The 13,721-nt window shown below is 44.5% G+C and overlaps 1 protein-coding gene across 9 annotated transcripts in view; it reads right to left on the bottom strand.

Moving 5' to 3' along the window:
- Positions 1–13,721, bottom strand: part of LOC115132127 (receptor-type tyrosine-protein phosphatase U-like) — a 310,999-nt gene that overhangs the window by 93,553 nt on the left and 203,725 nt on the right. For all 9 annotated transcript variants that reach the window (XM_065020406.1, XM_065020409.1, XM_065020410.1 and 6 more), the window contains exons 6-8: positions 13,259–13,430; positions 3,961–4,139; positions 3,599–3,713 (exon numbers count right to left, since the gene is read on the bottom strand). In XM_065020406.1, coding sequence (XP_064876478.1) covers positions 3,599–3,713; positions 3,961–4,139; positions 13,259–13,430 — 466 coding nt within the window. The remainder of the gene's footprint in view (positions 1–3,598; positions 3,714–3,960; positions 4,140–13,258; positions 13,431–13,721) is intronic.

Below are 13,721 nucleotides of genomic sequence, written 5' to 3'. Positions count from 1 at the left end.
GAACTTGTTATCAGTATAAAAGACACCTGTCCACAACCTCAAACAGTCACACCCCAAACTCCACTATGGCCAAGACCAAAGAGCTGTCCAAGGACACCAGGAACAAAATTGTAGACCTGCACCAGGCTGGGAAGACTGAATCTGCAATAGGTAAGCAGCTTGGTTTGAAGAAATCAACTGTGGGAGCAATTATTAGGAAATGGAAGACATACAAGACCACTGATAATCTCCCTCGATCTGGGGCTCCACGCAAGATCTCACCTCGTGGGGTCAAAATGATCACAAGAACGTTGAGCAAAAATCCCAGAACCACACGGGGGGACCTAGTGAATGACCTGCAGAGAACTGGGACTAAAGTAACAAAGCCTACCATCAGTAACACACTATGCCGCCAGGGACTCAAATCCTGCAGTGCCAGACGTGTCCCCCTGCTTAAGCCAGTACATGTCCAGGCCCGTCTGAAGTTTGCTAGAGAGCATTTGGATGATCCAGAAGAAGATTGGGAGAATGACATATGGTCAGATGAAGCCAAAATATAACTTTTTGGTCAAAACTCAACTCGTCGTGTTTGGAGGACAAAGAATGCTGAGTTGCATCCAAAGAACACCATACCTACTGTGAAGCATGGGGGTGGAAACATCATGCTTTGGGGCTGTTTTTCTGAAAAGGGACCAGGACGACTGATCTGTGTAAAGGAAAGAATGAATGGGGCCATGTATCGTGAGATTTTGAGTGAAAACCTCCTTCCATCAGCAAGGGCTTTGAAGATGAAACTTGGCTGGGTCTTTCAGCATGACAATGATCCCAAACACACCGCCCGGGCAACAAAGCATTTCAAGGTCCTGGAGTGGCCTAGCCAGTCTCCAGATCTCAACCCCATAGAAAATCTTTGGAGGGAGTTGAAAGTCTGTGTTGCCCAGCAACAGCCCCAAAACATCACTGCTCTAGAGGAGATCTGCATGGAGGAATGGGCCAAAATACCAGCAACAGTGTGTGAAAACCTTGTGAAGACTTACAGAAAACGTTTGAACTCTGTCATTGCCAACAAAGGGTATATAACAAAGTATTGAGATAAACTTTTTTATTATTATTGGACCATGCTGGTCATTTATGAACATTTGAACATCTTGGCCATGTTCTGTTATAATCTCCACCCGGTACAGCCAGAAGAGGACTGGCCACCCCACATAGCCTGGTTCCTCTCTAGGTTTCTTCCTAGGTTTTGGCCTTTCTAGGGAGTTTTTCCTAGCCACCGTGCTTCTACACCTGCATTGCTTGCTGTTTGGGGTTTTAGGCTGGGTTTCTGTACAGCACTTTGAGATATCAGCTGATGTATGAAGGGTTATATAAATACATTTGATTTGATTTGATTTTGATTTGATTTGAGGTATGGGCCAAAATACCAGCAACAGTGTGTGAAAACCTTGTGAAGACTTACAGAAAACGTTTGACCTCTGTCATTGCCAACAAAGGATATATAACAAAGTATTGAGATAAACTTTTGTTATTGACCAAATACTTATTTTCCACCATAATTTGCAAATAAATTAATAAAAAATCCTACAATGTGATTTTCTGGATTTTTTTTGTTTTTTTTTGTCTGTCATAGTTGAAGTGTACATATGATGAAAATTACAGGCCTCTCTCATCTTTTTAAGTGGGAGAACTTGCACAATTGGTGGCTGACTAAATACTTTTTTGCCCCACTGTACATATTTCTAAAACATATTTATGAATTTCACGCGCTGCCTTTTCAGCGGAATGTTGTCGCTAGCGGAACCCCTGCACTAGAAAGGTTAATTGAAATGCATTCCAGGTGACTACCTCATGAAGTTGGTTGAGAGAAGCCAAGAGTGTGCAAAGTTGTCATCAAGGCAAAGGGTGGCTATTTTGAAGAATTTAATTTTAAATATAAAATACATTTTAATGTGTTTAACACTTTTCTGGTTACTATATTATTACCTATGTGGTATTCTACATTGTAGAATAATAGTGAAGACATCAAAACTATGAAATAACACATATGGAGTCATGTAGTAACAAAATAAAGTGTGTAAAAAAATTCCAAATATATTTCAGCCAATCAGTTGTGTTGTGACAAGGTAGGGTTGTATACAGAAGATAGCCCTATTTGATAAAATACCAAGTCCATATTATGGCAAGAACAGCTCAAGTAAGCAAAGAGAAAGGACAGTCCGTTATTACTTTAAGACATGAAGGTCAGTAAATGCGAAAAATGTCAATAACTTTGAATGTTTCTTCAAGTGCAGTTGGACCGCAGAGTGAAGGGAAAGCAGCCAACAAGTGCTCAGCATACAGTATGTGGGAACTCCTTCAAGACTGTTGGAAAAGTATTCCAGGTGACTACCTCATGAAGCTGGTTGAGACAATGCCAAGAGTGTGCAAAGCTTTCATCAAGGCATAGGGTGGCTACTTTGAAGAATCTAAAATCTAAAATATATTTTGATTTGTTTAGCACTTTTTTGGTTATTACATGATTCCATATGTGTTATTTCATAGTTTTGATGTCTTCACATCATTCAATGTAGAAAATAGTATAAATAAAGAAAAACCCTTGAATGAGTAGCTGTGTCCAAATATTTGATTGGTACTGTATACTAGACAACAAACTCGATATGCTTTAAAATATACTTTAAAATGTATTACATTCATGACTGTTCAGCTTGCTAATAATCACATTGAAAATCCCCAAAACAATCGATAGAGGACTATTTTGGTCAGATTTTGACAGCAAGGAAATATAACCAATATCCAGTGCGGCCCTCCGGACCTCGTTGAAGAGCGAATGTGGCCCCCGGGCAAAATGAGTTTGACACCCCTGATTTAGAGCATGTAGTGTCACAGGGGCTCTCTTTACTCTCTCTTCCCAGAGATCGAGGCTCACATCTGGGCATGTGGAGCAGACAGGAGGTGGGCGACTGGAGCCTCATGACAGGAGGGATCAGAGACTATGATAGATGACAAGGCGTCATGTCGGTCCACTTGACACATCTACAGAGAGCTGTTTCATAAAGATGAGCACTGAGTTCTGGGGAGAGTAAGTGCAGATAAGTGTGTGTGTGTGTGTGTGTGTGTGTGTGTGTGTGTGTGTGTGTGTGTGTGTGTGTGTGTGTGTGTGTGTGTGTGTGTGTGTGTGTGTGTGTGTGAGGGGGAGTGTAGTACATGTAAGTGTCGGAGAGTAGGCTGTAGGTTGTTCATTCTACTGTATAATTACATTTTTTTGTATTTTTTTATTTAACCTTTATTTAACTAGGCAAGTCAGTTAAGAACAAATTCTTATTTGTGTACCTGTCCATGCATACACACCGGCTTCTAAAGAGGTACCTACATATATATCAGCCACTGAGCACTATAATCCACACACACATCCTCTCAACCGGTGGACAGCTAGCCATTAGAGTACGTGTTTGAATGTTGTTGTCCTTGTGTTATGGAGGATGTTATTGTATGTGATCTATCAATGCCGTTCCTGAAGGGATGAATAACGCTGAAGGAATGGAATAGAAAGGAGTAGAGTAGAACAGAATAGAACAGAAGCTAGGTTTGGGTTTAGACCTGTTCAGCCCCATTAACTCACCTGCACACTTGGTCCTGCTGACCAGGGGGGGTCCAGGCGCCCCTGTGCCTCCCTCCCCTGGCCGGGTCAGTAAAACACTGATACGGTACTCTGTGTCCGGCTCCAGATGCCACACCTTACAATAGAGTAGAGGAGAAACATGTTTTCTATTATTTAGCAAAGACATGAATAGCATTTAAAATAAAATCAACATGGATGTTTTTGTAATTGAGAGTTATTTAATAATAAATAAATAAGAACTTGTAATAATTCTTAACAATTAATTAATTAATTTTTGCACGCACGCACGCACGCACGCACGCACGCACGCACGCACGCACGCACGCACGCATGCACGCACACACACATACACACACACACACCTTATAAGTGAGCGAGCCCACGCCATGTGTCTCCGACCATGGTGATTGGCTGGCGCGGTACTCGATCTCGCGACGGATCACGGGGCCGTCCCCCACGATGGAGTTTGTGTTGAGTTGGATGATCAGGTAGGTGGGGCCAGCCCGGAGCAGCTGGGGTGGAGCGATGGGGGTGGGGGACACTGCCAGGGTGAAGGGGGAGAGGGGCGGGTACAGTGTTAAACAGAAGAGTTTTGAGTGACTGAGTGAGTGCATGCAGGGGTGTAGTGGAGGGTTACATTTTTTATGTTTTATTATACATGGTACAGTGTGATGCTGTCATTTACAGTAGTATAACATTTTATCTAACACAATATACAGTTAACAAGATAACTGAGACAATGACCTAGTATTACTGTGTCTACAGTTAGTCAACTCCTCGTTTCTATCAGCAATGACATATAATGATAGAAACCCTAATCTATGTAACCCTGCTCATTATAAAAACACCATCATTTGCTGTCAAATGAACAGAGATACAAATGAAATACAATGATCCATAGTTGTACGGTTGTTTACCAGCAAGACATTAAAACAGTACAATACAGACACGTACAGTCCATCATTACTTTATGAATTTTTACAGAACGCAAAAAAAGAAAAATGAAAAGACGTCAGAATTTCCATAGAATAAGCAATAACTATCTTCTCTCGCACAGAAAAAAAGGGAAGTCAAGGGTTTTTCATGTTTCATACGTTTCTTGTTTTATAATTTCCCTAGTGTTATTTCTACTCGGCTAGAGCTTTGACTCACACAATCTTTTAATCACTTTCAGATTATGATTTCCGAGAGGCACTTGAAGGGAAGGGAATGTTTAATTTTCACCATAATGAATGTGAATTATTTGCATGAGTGATTGTGTGAGTAAAGCTGCCTGTCCTTTCAGCGTTAGACAAAGAGACACGCACACACACACACACACACACACACACACACACACACACACACACACACGCACACACGCACACACACGCACACACACACGACCCTCATCAAGCGAGGACACCTCATTACAGCAACATGTAGAGGGAAAAACAATGTTTACACAATGACACAGAGTATATGACATATAGATGCAAGAATACATCGTTTCCACGTGTTTCCACAATATACAGGAGATATGAGAGACGTTTTGTTAGTTCAGAATATATTTCCTATGTAAACTCGTCAAAAAAAGAAACGTCCCTTTTTCAGGACCCTGTCTCTCAAAGATAATTAGCAAAAAATCAAAATAATTTCACAGATCTTCATTGTTAACTTCTTCGAGATAGGGGGCGCTCTTTTAATTTTTGGATAAAAAACGTTCCCGTTTTTAACAAGATATTTTGTCACGAAAAGATGCTCGACTATGCATGTAATTGACAGCTTTGGAAAGAAAAAACTCTGACGTTTCCAAAACTGCAAAGATATTACCTGTGAGTGCCCCAGAACTAATGCTACAGGCGAAACCAAGATGAAATTTCATACAGGAAATGCCCCAGATTCTGAAGGCGCTTTGTTCCAATGTCTCCTTATATGGCTGTGAATGCGCCAGTAATGAGCCTTCACTTTCTGTCGTTTCCCCAAGGTGTCTGCAGCATTGTGACGTATTTGTAGGCATATCATTGGAAGATTGACCATAAGAGACTACATTTACCAGGTGTCCGCCAGGTGTCCGCCCGGTGTATTGCGTAATCTCCAGGTCCATGCGCGTTCCATTTCTTCAGAGGAGAAACCAAACTGCCACGAATGATTTATCATCGATAGATATGTGAAAAACACCTTGAGGATTGATTCTAAACAACGTTTGCCATGTTTCTGTCGATATTATGGAGTTAATTTGGAAAAAAGTTTGCGTTGTAATGACTTAATTTTCGGGTTTTTTCTTACCCAAACGTGATGAACAAAACGGAGCGATTTGTCCTACACAAATAATATTTTGGGAAAAACTGAACATTTGCTATCTAACTGAGAGTCTCCTCATTGAAAACACTGAAGTTCTTCAAAGGAAAATGATTTTATTTGAATGCTTTTCTTGTTTTTGTGAAAATGTTGCATGCTGAATGCCAGGCTTAATGCTATGCTAGGCTATCAATACTCTTACACAAATGCTTGTTTAGCTATGGTTCAAAAGCATATTTTGAACATCTGAGATGACAGTGTGGTTAACAAAAGGCTAAGCTTGAGAGCTAATATATTTATTTCATTTCATTTGCGATTTTCATGAATAGTTAACGTTGCGTTATGCTAATGAGCTTGCGGAGATAATTACACTCCTGGATACAGGTTTTTTTCGTAGCCAAACGTGATGAACAAAACGGAGCGATTTGTCCTACACAAATAATATTTTTGGAAAAACTGAACATTTGCTATCTAACTGAGAGTCTCCTCATTGAAAACATCTGAAGTTCTTCAAAGGTAAATTATTTTATTTGAATGCTTTTCTTGTTTTTGTGAAAATGTTGCATGCTGAATGCTAGGCTTAATGCTATGCTAGGCTATCAATACTCTTACACAAATGCTTGTTTAGCTATGGTTCAAAAGCATATTTAGAAAATCTGAGATGACAGTGTTGTTAAAACAAAAGGCTAAGCTTGAGAGCAAATATATTTATTTCATTTCATTTGCGATTTTCATGAATAGTTAACGTTGCGTTATGGTAATGAGCTTGAGGCTATAAATAGGATCCCGGATACGGGATTGCTCGTCGCAACAGGTTAAGGGTTTAAACACTGTTTCCCTTGCTTGTTCAATGAACCATAAACAATTAATGAACATGCACCTGTGCAACGGTTGTTAAGACACTAACAGCTTACAGATGGTATGCAATTAAGGTCACAGTTATGAAAACTTAGGACACTAAAAAAGGCCTTTCTACTGTCTCTGAAAAACACCAAAAGAAAGATAACCAGGGTCCCTGCTCATCTGCATGAACGTGCCTTAGGCATGCTGCAAGGAGGCATGAGGACTGCAGATGTGTCCAGGGCAATAAATTGCAATGTCCGTACTGTGAGACACCTAAGACAGCGCTACAAGGAGACAGGATGGACAGTTGATCGTCCTCGCAGTGGCAGACCACGTGTAACAACACCTGCACAGGATCGGTACCTCCGAACATCACACCTGTGGGACAGGTACAGGATGGCAACAACAACTGCCCGAGTTACACCAGGAACGCACAATCCCTCCATCAGTGCTCAGACTGTCCGCAATAGGCTGAGAGAGGCAGGACTGAGGGCTTGTAGGCCTGTTGAAAGGCAGGTCCTCACCAGATATCACTGGCAACAACGTCGCCTATGGGCACAAAACCCACCATCGCTGGACCAGACAGGACTGGCAAAAAGTGCTCTTCACTGACGAGTCGCAGTTTTGTCTCACCAGGGGTGATGGTCGGATTCTCGTTTATTCTCGAAGGAATGAGTGTTACACCGAGTCCTGTACTCTGGAGCGGGATCGATTTGGAGGTAGAGGGTCCGTCATGGTCTGGAGCGATGTGTCACAGCATCATTGGACTGAGCTTGTTGTCATTGCAGCCAATCTCAACGCTGTGTGTTACAGGGAATACATCCTCCTCCCTCATGTGGTACCCTTCCTGCAGGCTCATCCTGACATGACCCTCCAGCATGACAATGCCACCAGCCATACTGCTCGTTCTGTGGATGATATCCTGCAAGACAGTGTTCTGCCATGGCCAGTGAAGAGCCAGGATCTCAATCCCATTGCACACATCTGGGACCTCTTGGATCGGAGGGTGAGGACTAGGGCCATTCCCCCCAGAAATGTCTGGGAACTTGCAGGTGCCTTGGTGAAAGAGTGGGGTAACATCTCACAGCAAGAACTGGCCAATCTGGTGCAGTCTATGAGGAGGACTTAATGCAGCTGGTGGCCACACCAGATACTGACTGTTACTTTTGATTTTGACCCCCCCTTTGTTCAGGGACACATTATTCTATTTCTGTTAGTCACATGTTTTTTTATTTGTATTTTTTTTATTTATTTAACCAGGTAGGCTAGTTGAGAACAAGTTCTCATTTGCAACTGCGACCTGGCCAAGATAAAGCATAGCAGTGTGAACAGACAACAAAGAGTTACACATGGAGTAAACAATTAACAAGTCAATAACACAGTAGAAAAATATACATTGTGTGCAAAAGGCATGAGGAGGTAGGCGAATAATTACAATTTTGCAGATTAACACTGGAGTGATAAATGATCAGATGGACATGTACAGGTAGAGATATTGGTGTGCAAAAGAGCAGAAAAGTAAATACATAAAAACAGTATGGGGATGAGGTAGGTGAAAATGGGTGGGCTATTTACCAATAGACTATGTACAGCTGCAGCGATCGGTTAGCTGCTCAGATAGCAGATGTTTGAAGTTGGTGAGGGAGATAAAAGTCTCCAACTTCAGCGATTTTTGCAATTCGTTCCAGTCACAGGCAGCAGAGTACTGGAATGAAAGGCGGCCAAATGAGGTGTTGGCTTTAGGGATGATCAGTGAGATACACCTGCTGGAGCGCGTGCTACGGATGGGTGTTGCCATCGTGACCAGTGAACTGAGATAAGGCGGAGCTTTACCTAGCATGGACTTGTAGATGACCTGGAGCCAGTGGGTCTGGCGACGAATATGTAGCGAGGGCCAGCCGACTAGAGCATACAAGTCGCAGTGGTGGGTGGTATAAGGTGCTTTAGTGACAAAACGGATGGCACTGTGATAAACTGCATCCAGTTTGCTGAGTAGAGTGTTGGAAGCAATTTTGTAGATGACATCGCCAAAGTCGAGGATCGGTAGGATAGTCAGTTTTACTAGGGTAAGTTTGGCGGCGTGAGTGAAAGAGGCTTTGTTGCGGAATAGAAAGCCGACTCTTGATTTGATTTTCGATTGGAGATGTTTGATATGGGTCTGGAAGGAGAGTTTACAGTCTAGCCAGACACCTAGGTACTTATAGATGTCCACATATTCAAAGTCGGAACCATCCAGGGTGGTGATGCTGGTCAGGCGTGCGGGTGCAGGCAGCGAAAGGTTGAAATGCATGCATTTGGTTTTACTAGCGTTTAAGAGCAGTTGGAGGCCACGGAAGGAGTGTTGTATGGCATTGAAGCTCGTTTGGAGGTTAGATAGCACAGTGTCCAAGGACGGGCCGGAAGTATATAGAATGGTGTCGTCTGCGTAGAGGTGGATCAGGGAATCGCCCGCAGCAAGAGCAACATCATTGATATATACAGAGAAAAGAGTCGGCCCGAGAATTGAACCCTGTGGCACCCCCATAGAGACTGCCAGAGGACCGGACAGCATGCCCTCCGATTTGACACACTGAACTCTGTCTGCAACTTAATTGGTGAACCAGGCAAGGCAGTCATCCGAAAAACCGAGGCTACTGAGTCTGCCGATAAGAATATGGTGATTGACAGAGTCGAAAGCCTTGGCAAGGTCGATGAAGACGGCTGCACAGTACTGTCTTTTATCGATGGCGGTTATGATATCGTTTAGTACCTTGAGCGTGGCTGAGGTGCACCCGTGACCGGCTCGGAAACCAGATTGCACAGCGGAGAAGGTACGGTAGGATTCGAGATGGTCAGTGACCTGTTTGTTGACTTGGCTTTCAAAGACCTTAGATAGGCAGGGCAGGATGGATATAGGTCTGTAACAGTTTGGGTCCAGGGTGTCTCCCCCTTTGAAGAGGGGGATGACTGCGGAAGCTTTCCAATCCTTGGGGATCTCAGACGATATGAAAGAGAGGTTGAACAGGCTGGTAATAGGGGTTGCGACAATGGCGGCGGATAGTTTCAGAAATAGAGGGTCGAGATTGTCAAGCCCAGCTGATTTGTACGGGTCCAGGTTTTGCAGCTCTTTCAGAACATCTGCTATCTGGATTTGGGTAAAGGAGAACCTGGAGAGGCTTGGGCGAGTAGCTGCGGGGGGGGCGGAGCTGTTGGCCGAGGTTGGAGTAGCCAGGCAGAAGGCATGGCCAGCCGTTGAGAAATGCTTGTTGAAGTTTTCGATAATCATGGATTTATCGGTGGTGACCGTGTTACCTAGCCTCAGTGCAGTGGGCAGCTGGGAGGAGGTGCTCTTGTTCTCCATGGACTTCACAGTGTCCCAGAACTTTTTGGAGTTGGAGCTACAGGATGCAAACTTCTGCCTGAAGAAGCTGGCCTTAGCTTTCCTGACTGACTGGGTGTATTGGTTCCTGACTTCCCTGAACAGTTGCATATCGCGGGGACTATTCGATGCTATTGCAGTCCGCCACAGGATGTTTTTGTGCTGGTCGAGGGCAGTCAGGTCTGGAGTGAACCAAGGGCTGTATCTGTTCTTAGTTCTGCATTTTTTGAACGGAGCATGCTTATTTAAAATGGTGAGGAAGTTACTTTTAAAGAATGACCAGGCATCCTCAACTGACGGGATGAGGTCAATGTCCTTCCAGGATACCCGGGCCAGGTCGATTAGAAAGGCCTGCTCACAGAAGTGTTTTAGGGAGCGTTTGACAGTGATGAGGGGTGGTCGTTTGACTGCGGCTCCGTAGCGGATACAGGCAATGAGGCAGTGATCGCTGAGATCCTGGTTGAAGACAGCGGAGGTGTATTTGGAGGGCCAGTTGGTCAGGATGACGTCTATGAGGGTGCCCTTGTTTTACAGAGTTAGGGTTGTACCTGGTGGTTTCCTTGATGATTTGTGTGAGATTGAGGGCATCTAGCTTAGATTGTAGGACTGCCGGGGTGTTAAGCATATCCCAGGTTTAGGTCACCTAACAGAACAAACTCTGAAGCTAGATGGGGGACGATCAATTCACAAATGGTGTCCAGGGCACAGCTGGGAGCTGAGGGGGGTCGGTAGCAGGCGGCAACAGTGAGAGACTTATTTCTGAGTAATTTTCAAAATTAGTAGTTCGAACTGTTTGGGTATGGACCTGGAAAGTATGACATTACTTTGCAGGCTATCTCTGCAGTAGACTGCAACTCCTCCCCCTTTGGCAGTTCTATCTGGACGGAAGATGTTATAGTTGGGTATGGAAATCTCAGAATTTTTGGTGGCCTTCCTGAGCCAGGATTCAGACACGGCAAGGACATCAGGGTTAGCAGAGTGTGCTAAAGCAGTGAGTAAAACAAACTTAGGGAGGAGGCTTCTGATGTTGACATGCATGAAACCAAGGCTTTTTCGATCACAGAAGTCAACAAATGAGGGTGCCTGGGGACATGCAGGGCCTGGGTTTACCTCCACATCACCCGCGGAACAGAGAAGGAGTAGTATGAGGGTGCGGCTAAAGGCTATCAAAACTGGTCGCCTAGAGCGTTGGGGACAGAGAATAAGAGGAGCAGGTTTCTGGGCATGGTAGAATATATTCAGGGCATAATGCGCAGACAGGGGTATGGTGGGGTGCGGGTACAGCGGAGGTAAGCCCAGGCATATCTCTGAACATGCTGGTTGTAATGGGTGAGGTCACCGCATGTGTGGGAGGTGGGACAAAGGAGGTATCAGGGGTATGAAGAGTGGAACTAGGGGCTCCATTGTGAACTAAAACAATGATAACTAACCTGAACAACAGTATACAAGGCATATTGACATTTGAGAGAGACATACAGCGAGGCATACAGTAATCACAGGTGTTGAATTGGGAGAGCTAGCTAAAACAGTAGGTGAGACAACAACAGCTAATCAGCTAGCACAACAACAGCAGGTAAAATGGCGTTAACTAGGCAGAGGGAGGGTCGGATTAACTACACACAGAGCCTGAGTGCGGCTGGGGCCGACAGATAAAACATAAACAAGCAGAATGGAGTACCGTGATTAATGGACAGTCCAGCATGCATCAGCTATGTAGCCAAGTGATCAGTGTCCAGGGGGCAGCGGTGGATGGGGCAGGGAAGCTGGACTGGCGAGTGTTATCCAGGTTTTAAAAAATGAACAATGACTAAATAGCTTGTATCTAGTTCGCTGGTTAGCTTCTGGAGGTTCTTGAGTGTGTTCTAAAAATTAAAAATAGCGATTCCGTATCACATTGGGTGAGGCAGGTTACCGGAAGGTATAAACAAATAAAAAATCGAAAGAGATAGAAAGTAAATATGGGTCCAGTGAGTGTTTGGGACGCGGCGATTCAGACGGTTAGCAGGCCTGTGCTAACAAGCTAACAGTTAGTAGGCCGGTGCTAAACAAGGTAGCAGTTAGCGGACCGGGGCTAAACAAGCTAGCAGTTAGCAGGCCGAATTAGCAAGCAAGGAGATAGCAAGGGCTAGAGAGTTAGCCTTTGGGGGACGTCTTGATGGGGTGAGTCTGTTTATTCCTCTTCATGCGGTGACATCGATAGACCGGTCGTGGGTCCGGATATTGTAGCCCAGGAGTATGCTACGGTGGTAGCACAAGGGCTCTGGCCGGGCTAGCTTCAAGCTAAGTGGGTGGAAACGCTAGCCAGGAGTAATCATCCGGGGTTGCGGTTAGCTAGATAGCTAGTTGTGAAGATCCAGCTGAAGATGTTCCGTTTGCGGGGGGAATCCGGGGATAAAAAAAAAAATAGGTCCGTTATGCTCTGGTTAGAGTCGCGTTGTTCGAACTGGCGAGAGCTTTCCGAGCTAAAGGTTAGCTGATGACCGGTTAGCTGAAGACCGCTAGCAATGTTTTGCTGACTGATAGCTGGTAGTTAGCTGGCTAGCTTCAGTTGAGGGGTTCCGGATCCGAAGTAAATATAAATACTTTAGGAAAAATAGCTACATTGGGTGAGGCGGGTTGCAGGAGAGTATTTAGAAGTTGAGGTTTAGCAAAATGTTTTAAAAGATATGCGAAGAAAAACGGAAAAAAAACGATATATACAAAGGGACGCGACACGACAAGATGTCTTACTGCTACGCCATCTTGGATCGGAATCCTGTGGAACTTGTTCAGTTTATGTCTCAGTTGTTGAATCTGGTTATGTTCTTACAAATATTTACACATGTTAAGTTTGCTGAAAATAAACGCAGTTGACAGTGAGAGGATGTTTCTTTTTTGCTGAATTCATGTGTGTGTGTGTGCATTTTAACATGTGTGTTTGTGCATGTGTGCGTGTGATTGACTAAGGGTGCCAGTGAGTGAGTGCTCGTGTGCATGTCTCACATTAGGAGAAGCGGTTGGAAGTGGTTGGGTGGGGAAGGAGGTAGAACATACTGTATGGAGGAGGGTGTTAAGAGATCCCAGAATGGTAACTAGGTGTCATGGTGGGTTGGAGGTGTCATAGGGGAGGTGGTGTGTGGTGCAGTGGTACAGGACTCCTTTCAATCAAAACCTGACTATACGGACTGGCTGTACTATACCTCTGACGATGAGCTCGGCAAAGTTAGACACAGCAGCTCCGCGGGTGGACTCTGTGACGCAGCGATACAGGTCCTGCTCCCCTCTCTCAGCCGCCACCTGGAAGGTGGCCATCAGACGCTTGTGGCTCAGACGCTGGATAGAGGACGCAGCCACAACCAAACCGTTACGACGCTGCAGAGAGAGAGGGAGCGAGAGAAAGTCACGCTAACTGAGCCATACACAGGTGATCATGTTTACCTGTGTAGCCACCACCTTTGTCACTTCCACCAAAAACACACAGTCACAGAGAGGGAGTTAGGTTAGCCAAACTGACCTACATAGATTGTGATGTTTATTATACTGTGTGGCCATGAGATACAGCCCTAAATAATGGGATTGTGAGTAGGAAGGAAGGAAGGAAGGAAGGAAGGAAGGAAGGAAGGAAGGAAGGAAGGAAGGAAGGAAGGAAGGAAGGAAGGAAGG

The sequence above is a fragment of the Oncorhynchus nerka genome, linkage group LG7, assembly GCF_034236695.1.
Source record: "Oncorhynchus nerka isolate Pitt River linkage group LG7, Oner_Uvic_2.0, whole genome shotgun sequence".
NCBI classification, from domain to species: Eukaryota; Metazoa; Chordata; class Actinopteri; order Salmoniformes; family Salmonidae; genus Oncorhynchus; species Oncorhynchus nerka.
The sequence above is the reverse complement of the archived record's forward strand: the minus strand, read 5'-3'. Positions and strand labels throughout refer to the sequence as shown.